This window comes from Platalea leucorodia (assembly GCF_965183815.1).
Source record: "Platalea leucorodia genome assembly, chromosome: 9".
NCBI lineage: Eukaryota > Metazoa > Chordata > Aves > Pelecaniformes > Threskiornithidae > Platalea > Platalea leucorodia.
The window spans coordinates 18639258-18652108 of record NC_138831.1 but is presented as its reverse complement, the minus strand read 5'-3'; the positions used below and the strand labels follow the sequence as shown (position 1 = coordinate 18652108).

At 36.8% G+C, this 12851-nt stretch overlaps 1 protein-coding gene across 7 annotated transcripts in view; it reads right to left on the bottom strand.

Annotated features, from left to right (window-relative positions):
- LOC309595474 (nischarin-like) overlaps positions 1-12851 on the bottom strand; it is a 101273-nt gene that overhangs the window by 70965 nt on the left and 17457 nt on the right. For 5 of the 7 annotated variants that reach the window (XM_082322459.1, XM_082322461.1, XM_082322463.1 and 2 more), the window contains exons 9-20: positions 12691-12759; positions 12042-12227; positions 11717-11845; positions 11156-11269; positions 10220-10328; positions 7441-7562; positions 6505-6560; positions 4718-6034; positions 4101-4275; positions 2747-2900; positions 2009-2137; positions 917-1078 (exon numbers count right to left, since the gene is read on the bottom strand). In XM_082322459.1, coding sequence (XP_082178585.1) covers positions 917-1078; positions 2009-2137; positions 2747-2900; positions 4101-4275; positions 4718-6034; positions 6505-6560; positions 7441-7562; positions 10220-10328; positions 11156-11269; positions 11717-11845; positions 12042-12227; positions 12691-12759 — 2722 coding nt within the window. Of the gene's footprint in view, positions 1-916; positions 1079-2008; positions 2138-2746; positions 2901-4100; positions 4276-4717; positions 6035-6504; positions 6561-7440; positions 7563-10211; positions 10329-11155; positions 11270-11716; positions 11846-12041; positions 12228-12690; positions 12760-12851 lie in introns of those variants that run through there. The other 2 variants (XM_082322464.1, XM_082322465.1) reach the window with 2 other exon arrangements.

Genomic DNA, 12851 nt, shown 5'->3' with positions numbered 1-12851 from the left:
CCCCTTTCCACTCCCCAGTTCTGAACTCACTGAAAGCATTACCAGATCACTGAACACAAAATCCCTGTGCTTTTAAGCAAAAAGGCAGAAATTAAAACAACAAAAAAGAAAAAGAAAACTCTACATTAATTGCTTTTATATCCCTACTGGATGAGAACATTCCTTTGCTCCATGCTATGTTCTGGAGTGGCAGGAAGTGACACTGCAGTCCCTTACTCCCTGTAAGTTAAGTGCTGAAATACAACATAGCAAAACTTGAAAGAAGCATGCCTGCTTTTTTCACATAAATCAATTGGTCTAATAAAAGATATGACTTCCCATCAAGCCTTGCACTTTCTGGGCTTACACAGCTTCTCCTTAAAACAGTAACAATTACAATTATTCTTCAAGAAAATGCCATTTTATTTCATGCCTTCAACTGGCTTCAGAATTCTAAGCAAAAAAGTTTCACCTGATATTGGAATTGAACCTAACACACCTTAAGAGTCTAGTTTTCACTTCGCTACATTCTCATGGAATGACAGGGTTTTTATTTGACCAAGTGAGGAAAAATGTAACCTTCAGACTTTTTTACCTTCACTGTTCTTTGATGACTTACAAGACTTTATAGGTTAGGCTGAAACTTGCAGTGGAAGCTACACTAGTACACACCCAAAAATACTGTATAGGAAGTGCTGTTTCTGCTGGACTCAAGAAGCCATCGCTAACTTCACATGTGCAAGACTGTTCCTATTTAGCAATTCTGTTCAGATAAGGCACATGTAAGATAATTAAAGTCAGGGAGTTTGGTTAAAGTCTCAAATAGGAAAAAATTCATGCATAAATTTCCCTCAAAAGAGTTTTACTCAGCATACTTTAGATGATGCCCTAAGTATGATGCTTAAGTAACTCATGACATGTAGAAAAGACCACTTACCTGTGTTTTTACTCCCAAATTCAGAGTAGAAGTCTTTATCTACTGGTTCAGGTGAAGGTGTGCGTGCAAGCAATGACAGAACTGCCATAAGCTGCTGTATGAAGGTGTGAGTGTTGTAACTGTCTCTTGTCAGGCAGGTAACTATTTGATCTGCAGAGTGCCCTGAAGACAGAATATAAACCACTCACAAATCTGTATGTGGCATTATCGTAATTTCCTCAACCAACATGCAACTATCACCAAAACAGATTTCTTGCAAGCATTATTTCTCCTGAAAATATGAATCATTATTCAGAAAACTTTCAAATCCTTGGAACAGAATAAGAGAATCCTTACAAATCCCTCAAAAAATAGAGAATATAATTTCTCTTGATTTCAAATATGATGTACACTTACAATTTTAACTGTTCAACTATTGCTGTAGTGGTTCAACCTTATGATCATCATCTTATCATTACAATTTATTTTGCAGAAAAAACTGCCCTCAGTTTTCTTTGTGAACTTGTTATATGTAAGGTCACTTTAAATCATTTCTACAACGGAGATTTTTTTTTTTCCCATCCCATCGAGGTCTCAACACAATTAGAAGACATTTTAGAACACAGGAATGTATGGCTCACATGTAGTGGGACTCTGAGGCAAAGCACCAGCCCAGAAACTTAAAATTTAATGGAAATAACATGGGTAAAGTTGACATCATTCCTTTTGTAAGCTTTAAGGCCTCATTTTCCATGCAAAAAGTCAACCATTAACTATTGCAAGCCAAAGCCTCGGAACAACAAGAAAGTTCAGATTTCCCTTTTGATGTGTCGTTAAGACAGAAGAATTTTTAAAATCGCATATAGGACCAATTAATTCATTTATATGACGCTTCCCAGTTACCTCAATTACAAGATGTTGCAGGATAGTATTATCAGCCTACTGGTACAGCACCACCAGTGTTACACTAACTTAATTTCTTTTAAGAAAAAGCAGCAACAAAATAATATATTCTTCCATATCACTAATAAAATAAAGACAGGAATCCATCTAAAACAAGACTAAATAGACAAAATAGAATTAGAAAAAACTTAAAGCACAAGATGTACTCACCAGTAATTCGGAAGTATTGGTCAAACAGGCCAACATTTACTGACTGCAGATCATTAAGTTTTAGCACAAAGCAGCAAGAGAGGTGGAAAGAACTATTTTCACAATCTGAGTTCTCTTTGTTCCAAAAATCTGTTGAAAAAGGATGTATGATAATGTCAGAAGAAAAAAAAATTATTCTTCTTTCCATAAGCATAATTTTTATATGAAAATCTTACACCTTTGTCACACTTGAAGGAAGAAATTAGGAAGAAGGTGGGAATAGTGGCTAATAATTTCTCAAGCAACAAACAGAACAAAATCTCCTTGTTAGCAGCATTTCTTGAAGTAGCCATCACATCACAGATTTAAATTAGCAGATGCATTAACAAACCACTCGCATGAACTGAATGCACACCATGAGTGTCATTACCCTTCACTTACCATTTTAGTTATGAAAGGGCCTTTAGCTGCCCAGGTGACGCTAGGGACTATGAAATGACTGAGAAAAATCTGAGGAAAGCATAGATAGAATGGCACATGGAAGGGTCTGTTTGAGAAGCAGCCATGACTCAAGACCCTGTTTTTTGAACATAAAAGCCTCATGTGAGTACTTTGCATACAGCAAACTGTGCCACTGTCTCTCTCTACTAGGACGTTCAAGTAAGAGCATTGACCAAAACTGGTACTTAAACTGAGACAAACACACAGACAGGAATTAAGTTGGTAACCTTACTGAAAGGATCAAAATAGCTATCTTACCTGACTGGTGCTCATCAGCATGAATGAAAGAATCATCCAACAGAAAGTAAATAGCTTTTGTTGAGAGAAGCACACAAGCCATCACTTCCACATTGGGAGTCTTGTAAAACAGAACTGAAGACCACATGAGATGTCTCAACTCTTCATTTTCTACCTAAGATGTAAATTGTATTTCATAAGTTACTTGCACACTTTCATACTTCAGATAGTTTCATCATCTCACAGGCAACTTTAGACTACTAGAAAAACAATTTCAAAATCTGAAGCATCTGAACACACTATAGTCAAAGAGCGGTCTACTCTAAGGACACTAACATAATTGCAGTCTACTGAAAATGTCTTGTGTTTATATAAGAATTATTTTTCTGTCATGGTCTAATTATTCCTTGTTTTCTGACCAAAACTAAAAAAGAGAAAAACATCTAGTGCACAAGAAAGACCTTCTAGAACAGACATTGCAGACAAAATTTTAATCAACAGATGAGCAGTGCCTCCCAAGCCTCAACAAGTCTATTGAGCCTTCAGATGCTACTGAGGGGTTGGATTCAAAGATCCTTAAGAGAGAGGACAGAAGCACAGCTTGCTACTACAGCTGCTGTTCCAACTAGGCATCTTCCCAGCTTCTAGCTTGATAAGCTTATTGTGAATCCTCAAATGAGTAACCTGATTTCTTTATCAGCTTCTCCTGGTGTAAAGAGAAGCACAACTTAAAACTCTTGCTTACTTGGAAAGATTTGGAAGTGAGGTAAGGGAATAAAAAAGTCTATTCCTCAATAAGCTTTTCAGTTTACATTTGTACTCAGACCACAATGATTTATCACTTAAACCACATAATAAATTTCAAGGTAAGATTTGTACTTTTAAATTTGATGTTCCCCACACAGACTACAAGAAATTAGGTTTATCTGCTCATGTTTCTGGAGTCCCTACAGCCATGCGTGTGTTGTGTTGTATTTATGCACCCATATTACACAAAGGAGTCAGGACACTTATTTATTGATTTAGCTAGATACCATCACAAAATAATTCCACTCCAGTAATTTTCTTTCCTTTTACCACTTTAAAGAAAAAAAGGATTATTCTTGGAGTAATCATATCTTCAAGACATACACTAATGTACTCTCCTGTTCTGCATCAAGGATCCTGAAGGCAAAGTATGCTGGCAGGATCCCAATCGCTGTAGCAGGGAACCCAAAATGGAGTCACACAAAAAGGTTTTTGACCAAAATGCTTCCGGGTTTTGCAGAGCCTAACTCTTGTTTTTAAGTTTGATCAGGAAAGTTCTTTTTAAAATATTGTCTAGTACTGAAAGGCCACAAGGCATCTTTTTATACACCTGGGCTAAGCACAATACCTCTGCAATGTTGCCATGGAAAAACTCAACTAGGGCATTTCCTTTCAGCCCAGCCACATACTGCAGAGACACAGAAACGTGAAGGTGAACGGGAATCTGGTTATCTTCCGTTATCTTTTGCGTAAGAAATTCAGATGGATATAAAGATGACAGCGTCAGATGAGGCTTGCAAAAGCTAGAAGAGATCCAGGAAACACATTAAACCAAGATTTAAGGAAATACGCAGCTCTTCCCCTACAAAAATTAATACTTTAGATTTCATTTAGAAATTAGGAACAGTCAACTTCTATTCTTAATAGTTTACTTTAAATGATTTCTCTTGAGCATAGCTGTCAATCTGCCATGACCTCAGCCTGCAAGCACATGAAATAGAAAGCCTCTTTCCACAAGAAAATTCATTTTATGTTGCAACCATAAAACAAAACAGAAAAACAAAAAAGGTAGACAGGTACAGCACAGGATAACCATTCACACATACTACTGACTACCAGAATGAAAAAGTATTTCATCAATACTACAGACCAAAAACAATTATAATGCCAACTATAAACACACTGGCTAGGCCACACCACATTAACTTCAGCACCATGCAACAGGCCTTTTATGGGAATTGTTACCTTGTTGACTGCCCATGTCTGTTTGCCTCCACAACATGATTTCTTACAGTATCTGTTTTGTTTGAAGCCTTGAAAATAATAATAGTCTTAACATCCTGCAGGAGTGTCCTTAAAAGACTGTAGATTCTTAGGAAGTGGAATTTCTCATGAGGTAGAACAAACACTGCTGTAACAAATCTGTATCCAACGAGCAACTCCAGCACATGTCCATCCAAAAATGAACCCTTCTGCTGGATAGAACCATGAGTCGGATGCAACACAAGTGATGCTAACGGAATCCTATTCAGCTTAAATACACTTTCCAAGTCTTCTGTGCCTACCCATTTACCTGGCAGTGAACTGAAATCCACCTTTACTATGTACAAATGCTGGGGTGTTAGAAATATCCAACACGGATGGACCACACAGGGACCATGGTCAGAAGATTTATACACTGAAGAATAAAGTGCAGAACACAAAACATTTTTTGACCATTCTTTGTTACTGTCAGCTGACTCTGGTTGATTCAAGATTTTCGGAACATTGGTTTTATTCCCATAAACAAGATATGTTGGGAAACAACCTTTTATTTCAACATCTTCTGCTGAAATGCAATTCAATTCCATAAGCTGACAGAGAAACTCTTGGAGGTTTGCTTTTCCACAGTACAATGTGGAGCTTGGTAACACTGATGTGTAGTGTTGAGAGCAACACATGTGTAAACAGGAATAAAAGTCTTGAAGATTCTGGGAGTCTGAAACAACAAACAAGTAGTTGTCACTGTTTTTCAGCTTCATTGTTAAACAGACTTCTGGCAGGAGAAAGCCAAATTCTGATAGGTCAGTATATGGAAAACACAGCGTTAATTTCAAGGCAGAAGAGATGTGCTGGCAATTTCCTCTCAATTCCTGATGAGGAATCTCAAACACAGCTAGCATATCATCAGTCAAAACCAAACAGGAAGCAAACTGCCTGAGTCCTTTATGAATGTGAATAGAAAAACTCCAGAGAATTTTGACTATGTCAACACTCTCGACTGCTATGTTGTCAGATGACCGAGTATCTGAAGTAGTGCTGAACTCAAAAGTCTTATCTCCTTTGTGAAGCCCCATTTCAAAATACCCATCTTCTTTGTCTGTGGTTCTGGAATCACCCGGAGGGCTTCCTTTATTCTCTGTAAAGGAGGGGGGCGATCTCTGCACAGTCTGCACTATCAAGGCAGAAAGGTGCTGGATAAAATCTTGGTTTGTGGCAGTGTATGACATACAATTAAAAGGCAAGATGACGGTGTTACAGGGGTCAGGCACCACACAGTTTTCTTCCTCTGAACGATCCAAACTTCAAAAGAGATAACAAGCCACAGTAAGTACAAGCTTGAGTTTAAAAACAGCCATAGCTACCTACAATTCATGGTGCTGCTTTTCAGAACTTTGAGGTTTACTCTTGTTACCACAGTTAAGTCAGCGTAATTCTGTAAAGCATCTTCGTACTGCACACAGCCATTGATTTTAAAGGCTGGTAGTGTGTAATTCTATAGAAAGTAAAAACTACAATGTTTAACTCGTCTTCCATTTCCCAGCCCCAACAAGCATATCCTTACAAGTTAAAGCACTTTACAATAATAGCTATTGCTGGCTTTGAAACTATCAACTGCATTCTAGCGTTCAAAGGTTAAAAACACTTTACACCATGAAACTGATTTTGGTTCAGAGGCAGCATACAATGAGACTGTTTTGCCTTAAAGGACAAGTTTAAAAATTCAGCATCAACTGTTATTACCCAAAAGCCAACAAGAATATATAGCTTACCGCATATGATGACCACTGCCATACTCGTTGCATGAATCCAATAGAGAGGCAGGTGCCTAAGGAGAAGAAGAAAACATCAGGAAGCTATCAACTACTTACAACTGCTGTCAGACTTCAGCATACATGAAAAGCAAAGTTAATGTTGGCTCCCACTTTTTAAATCTAGCCAACTCACTGCAAATTCCTGACTGTTGTACTCATGGGCAGCTGAACAGCTATCCTTTGAAGATCCTGAAACACTGTTACTTTAGATTGTGCATTCAATTAAGGCAGGAGAAGAATGAACTCTGCTGCTGACTTGAGAACAGATCCAACCTGTGACTCACAGACATTGCAGCACACTGCAAATTTTTACTGAAGTAGTGTAAAGTGAGGCAAAAAGGTAAAGAAACTTGACAAAGACCAACTACACTGGTAGAAAAGGAAGAGATTCAAGTCTTGCTTTCTCATTCCTTGAAGCCATGCATATGAAGAGTGTTTCCAATACAACAAATGAAATCACAATACAGAAGTTAACAGTAGGAGTTTGAAGGAGACAAATTAAGGCCATTACCTATTGACAGGGAGAAGGTTCTTCCACTCTACTAGCAAGAGAATCGCCTTCCAAAAACTGATATTGTAATAGGATAAGATAGAAGTCTTACATTCAGTATCTAAGTGGATACTAAATAATGTGATACTAATACTGGGTAAACATCTCAAAGTCATGACAGTGACAACAATTCTCTGCAACTCCGGTAAACTTGCATTATGCATTTCATTTACAAGGTGGACTAACCCCTTCACTCAAATTTGGGGCTACCTCCTTTTCCATTATAATAGGTCTGAGAATCAAAAAACTTTGCTATGGATTACTATGATAAAAGAAGTTTAATATTAGGAATATGCTTGCAAAAACACTTTTAAAAATACCATAAACAAAAGGATGGCAGTTACCTGGTTTTTACATCTGGAGTCTGGTATTTCAAAGCATCTCTGGGGAACTGTATGATCTGTAGGAGTCAAACCACTGGATTGCAAAAAACTGCTGGCTAGGACTTTTTCTTCACAAATTATTTCTAGAACAAATATAAACAGCTCAAAGTCACTGAAATAAAACTAAAATTAATGTCTAACAGTATCTGCCAAACAAGTGGAATTAAAATTGTATAATGGAGATCTGATCATAAATCATTAAAGCTAAAGGATATCTTCACGTAATAGCCAGGACAAAACAAAAGCAGGTAGAATTTTACTCTAATTACAGAAGTATCTTTAACTGCACTGAAAGTTGCATTAAAAACTGCTAAAGCTCATTTTTCAAGCTAATGATCAATTTAAATCTCAACAGCTGGTGTAAGAATTCTTCACATGATTTAGTTTTAATAGAACTAGTCAGTTTTGTTAATACTAACCCTTACTTTTACCAAAACATTGCCAGGCTAGCAAAAACACAGCAGAGCACTCTTTGTAAACTTTGTAGCATTCTCTCAAATTTCTGTAGGCTTCAAGTGAACAAGTATATATCTGTAAAACCTTCAACCAGACTCAGAAGGTCTGGACCCTCAAATGCCACTCAAGACAATTATCTCACCTTACTCAGAACCTTTTTGAAGGGTTCAAAGCTGAATCATCAGTAAAAGCTTATCATGAGTGCATATAAGCCAACATTCTCAGGGACATTTGACTTTTTGCCTGTTTGATATTCACAGCATCGCATTGACACAACAGAGCAAATCAATTTTCAGTATTACCACTGAGCCAGCAAGCTCAAGTATATAAATGTGCAAATAAACAACAGAATTACAGTGCAGCTATATTTCTGGCTTGAGCATAGAAACTCCTGCATGTGTCTTTCTGACTGATGGTAAAGTTTAGTAGATTACATCAAACCATCTCATAGTAAGAGGAAACACAAGAGGTATTTATTACTTGAACAAAATACTGTGTTAGCAAGAAGGAAACAAATTGACAGGAAAAACAGAACATGACAGCATTATTTTTGGTTTTCTGTTTCCTATATAAATATTTAATCTTTTTCCATAAGCCATTTGCCAGTGACATTTAATGTGAATAATATGTTACGGAAACAGATGGCGTCTAGAAAAACCGCAGAGAAAACAATTCATAGAAATAGCATATCAGGAGATTAATTCCATGATTCACGATTTAAGGTCTAACAGTGAAACTAATTGCCTAGCATATTTCCATTTTTTAAAATAGATTTCTCAAAATCAGTATTTTGAGAACAAGCTGTGATAGCTAGATATGTAGCAAATAATCAATTTCTATTGTTAAAGCTGAAAAATAGCCTGTCCTAGTCCTCATTTTCCCACTATTTATAAAAGCCTTCCCCAAGATTCTACTAAAGGAACCTTATGGAAAAGGACTACAGTAAATAAACCTTGACTCTTATACCAGTCTTTCTACACAACTCCCAAGTACTTCAGAAAGATCTAGAGATTTTTTTTTCTCCCAAGACTCATTTGACCCATTTGCTCCTAAACATTTTCTGTAATAGAAAAAGATTATTGACAAAGAACTTTTAAACAGTCACAGTGATTGCTAGCATGCATTTTCACAGCTAGTCCTGTATAAAACTGCAGGTTGCTATATAGACAAACTGTCTGAATCCTGTAACTTAAATGCTTAATCCTTTAAAGCAAGCATTGACTTCATTTTGGAAAAACTGGCATTTTATCTGCAGATGAAGTAATCTAGAAGGGCTACAAAAGCAAAGTAGTAAATAGCAACTAAATCTGTATCCAAGTTGTCTTTCCTTTAATCAAACACTGCTAGAACAATTTCATTTTTACAGTGAACTAAGAAACCTCTACTGATTTTGCAGAAATCACAGCAATGGACTTTTTTCAAATATCAGGCTTTTCAGGCATGTTTCTCTCCCTCATCCACCAATTTATTGGGAGGAGTAAACTGTTCCACTCCAAATTGAGAATATAATCCCCACTCTTTTAAATAGTTATGAAGTCTTCTCCCACTATTCATATCCTACTGCACTTTTAAGTTTTCTATCACGCAAAAAAAGTATCTTTATCTCTTCTCAGTCACACATGAATATTCACATAAATTAGTCTTACAGGTTCCTGCAAAAGATGAAAGATAATCCATTCTTCAAAGTTCCTAATGCAACAGGCAAGCTTATTTGAAACACAGTAAAAATAATTTTCAGTTAAAGTTAGCAGGTCCTGTACAGCACAACAGATGTGCTGAAATCCCAGGCTTAGCCAGAACACTAATCCCACAACTGCCTTTTACTCATCTCCTTTTCCATCTTCCTTCTGGTTTGACAGAAATGCAGCTCTTGCAAAAAAGAGCAATAATGGAACAGGTGCTGCTTGAGCTCACATTTTACAGACCAAGAACAGATAAAGAAGGAATTTTAAAACACATCTATACATGCCATGGTTTTCCATTAAGGCATGTATCTAAACTAGGAAAAGATACATAGTCCTCTGCTGGTGACTTCTGCAGGATGATGTAGTAAAAGAAGTCCTGTACCCAAACTTCCACTACAGTTAATTAACACTACAGTGAACAACAGGTCAGTTTTGCCGATTCACACACAACTTCCACTTTCTAAGCCAACAGTACCAGATCTTTCTGCTTTGTCTTGATAAGCCCTATATCCATGCACATAATATTCATGTATATCAATGCAGCTTAGAAAAGCAGAACCAAGAGGCTCAGCCCAGCAGCACGATACATACATGATTACCTTGGCTGGAGCTGACAGGACGAGGCAGAGAAGGAGAGGAAGGACGAACAGTAAGAGAAGAACAGTTTGATTTGGAGCTGGCAGCAGTGAGCCTGGAGTCCTCACTGATCTAATAAAGAAAGTATGCAGTGATTAAAGAAAAAAACTAAATACGCAGCACACATTAGATCCTGAACTAAAATAAGTCTACACAATCTTTCTCAATTTTAGTAAAAGGAAAGTCAGTGCCAGCTTTTTTTTGGAGGGGTGGGGGTGTCACCTCCTCTGAAGTTTCAATTTCCACATTAAGTGCAATTCCACTAAGAATTCATTTGAAGAAGTCATTCTCATTACTGACTAATCACTGTATTGACAGAACTAGCAGCAAGTTTCACAAACCACAAGAGAATGAAAACAGGATTTCTACACTGTAGGGACAGAACAGGTTCTGATAATAAGTTTGTTACCAAAACAAGACTAACCAACTGCACAGTACACGGACACACACGAGATAAGGCAAGGAGGATTCAGATTTCTGATTCTTTCCCACTGCTAAATACCCACAAGAAGAAAGTTTAGGAAAGTCATTTCGCTACTCTGGAACACAAGCAGTAAAGTCACACCTCTGCAATATTTGTATAAGCGGTAAAATATGGCTGTTAAGGTCAACTGCATATTCATTGTGTACACCATTAAGTCATTTTATCTTTTCCTCCCACTTCCTCTCTCCCAAGCCAACACAAAAAGGAAGATCAGATAATTACTGAAATTAAATTGAAAACTAAATAGAAAAAAAGAGGCAATGTTAAAAGTTCATACCACATTAAAGCACAGAGCAAGCATAAAAACTTTAATGCTAAGGAAAGGTTAATTGTGCTTAAATCTAATTTGCAGAAGTCTTTTTGTAAGTTTCTTTTGTACACAGCACATTCTACTCCTCTCAGAACCAAAACTCACCTTTTTATCAGAGTTGCTCAGTTTGTATTTCACCTCCTTTGCTTTTTGAATAGCTTTTAGCACTTCCACAGTGTCTAGTTCCTTTTCTGTGGTAACAATGTTATCCAAACAGACCTAAAAAATGTTAAAACATCTAAAAATATGGAAAACAAGGCAGCTCTGCAATTTATTTTTACTAATGCAATAATAAAAAAATTATTTTAGCTTAATGCAAACTATGAGCATCTTTGTAACCATTACACAAAAACAATTACCACATTAGACCTTGCTCTAACATATTAATTTAATGCAAACTCAGAAATGCTTGGTAAGCTTAACACCCTTCCAGCACAACTGTGTTTCAATATTAACATACTGTTACCCAATGAGGACAGGGTAAATCTTCATTTAGATCCAGGAGCATAGTCAAACAATGTTAATATGGTTTCATTCTCTAAAGACATTCTCCAACACACACTAAAAACTCATCAGGTTTTTAGAATATTCACACTACATTCCTCACCAGACTTTAAAAACGATTTTTTCAAATGCCAGCTTCAAAGGAAGTGCACTGTGGCTTACCTCTGAGGCCCTGTCCCCAAACTGAGCAAGTACTTTGGTCCGGTAATCAGGGATGATGCTCAACGGATTGCTGGATAAGACCACCTTTTCTAAGCATGGGAGGTTTCCTATATTTTTTACTTCATCAATCTGAAAGTTTTTGAGTAAAAGGATGAATATAGATTGGCTAAATGAAAATGACCATACAGACTGAGCATTTCTTGCATAAATTACATACATATGATGACCAGGAAAAATCCCTACAACCACTTATTTGCAGTTTCTCCCACTAGAAGAAATTGCTTGTGATCTAAAGCACAATTTGAAACTGAAAAAATCAAGTTACCTGTTCTATTTTGTTGTTGCTCAGATCCAAGTTGACTAATGAGTACAGTTTGTTAAGACCACACAGCCTTTCCAGCTGATTTCCTGCTAAATTCAGAGTTTTGATGTTTCCCAGTTTTGTGTGAACACCTTCTAGTGACGTAAGCTTGTTGTAGGACAGGTCCAAGTGAACAAGGTTGTAAAGATGCTACAAAAGCACAGAAAATCCATGTCATACACCAATTCATTAAAAATTAAACAATATCAAAGACATTGTATTATGGCTTGCTCACTTTTTTTGTGCAACAGTGTTTTCATGCTGGACACTGTCTAGCATGAAAAAACATGACATGAAATTGTTCATTACACAGGTTCAAGCTTGTAGAAAGGGAACTTCAACTGCATTTTTACCAACCCACAGATACAGCTGACACTGAATTAATTTAAGAACTAAATGTTGTATGTCAATATGGCCAAAGAAATGAAAATATCCAGAACAAGTAAGAAATGCACCATTAAAAGAGTACTTGACGTTATGAAGGATAAACTATTTAGGCTTGAACTATTCTCCATGAGGAAGATGAGCAACAGAATTCTGAAGCAAGAAAATCTGTGTTCTAAGGCCTTTGGGCAGTCTGGGGAAAAAAGTCACCTTCAAAAGCATCACTTACCTGTAAATTTTCTACTAAAGACACCCCATTGTGACTCAAATCGAGGAATTCAATCTTCGGAATTAATTTCTAGAAGAGAAAAAATGCATGTGTTAAACGCATTTTAGCTTATAAATTGGGCCATACTTCCTTCACTATCAGCTAACCAACAAGCAAAGGAA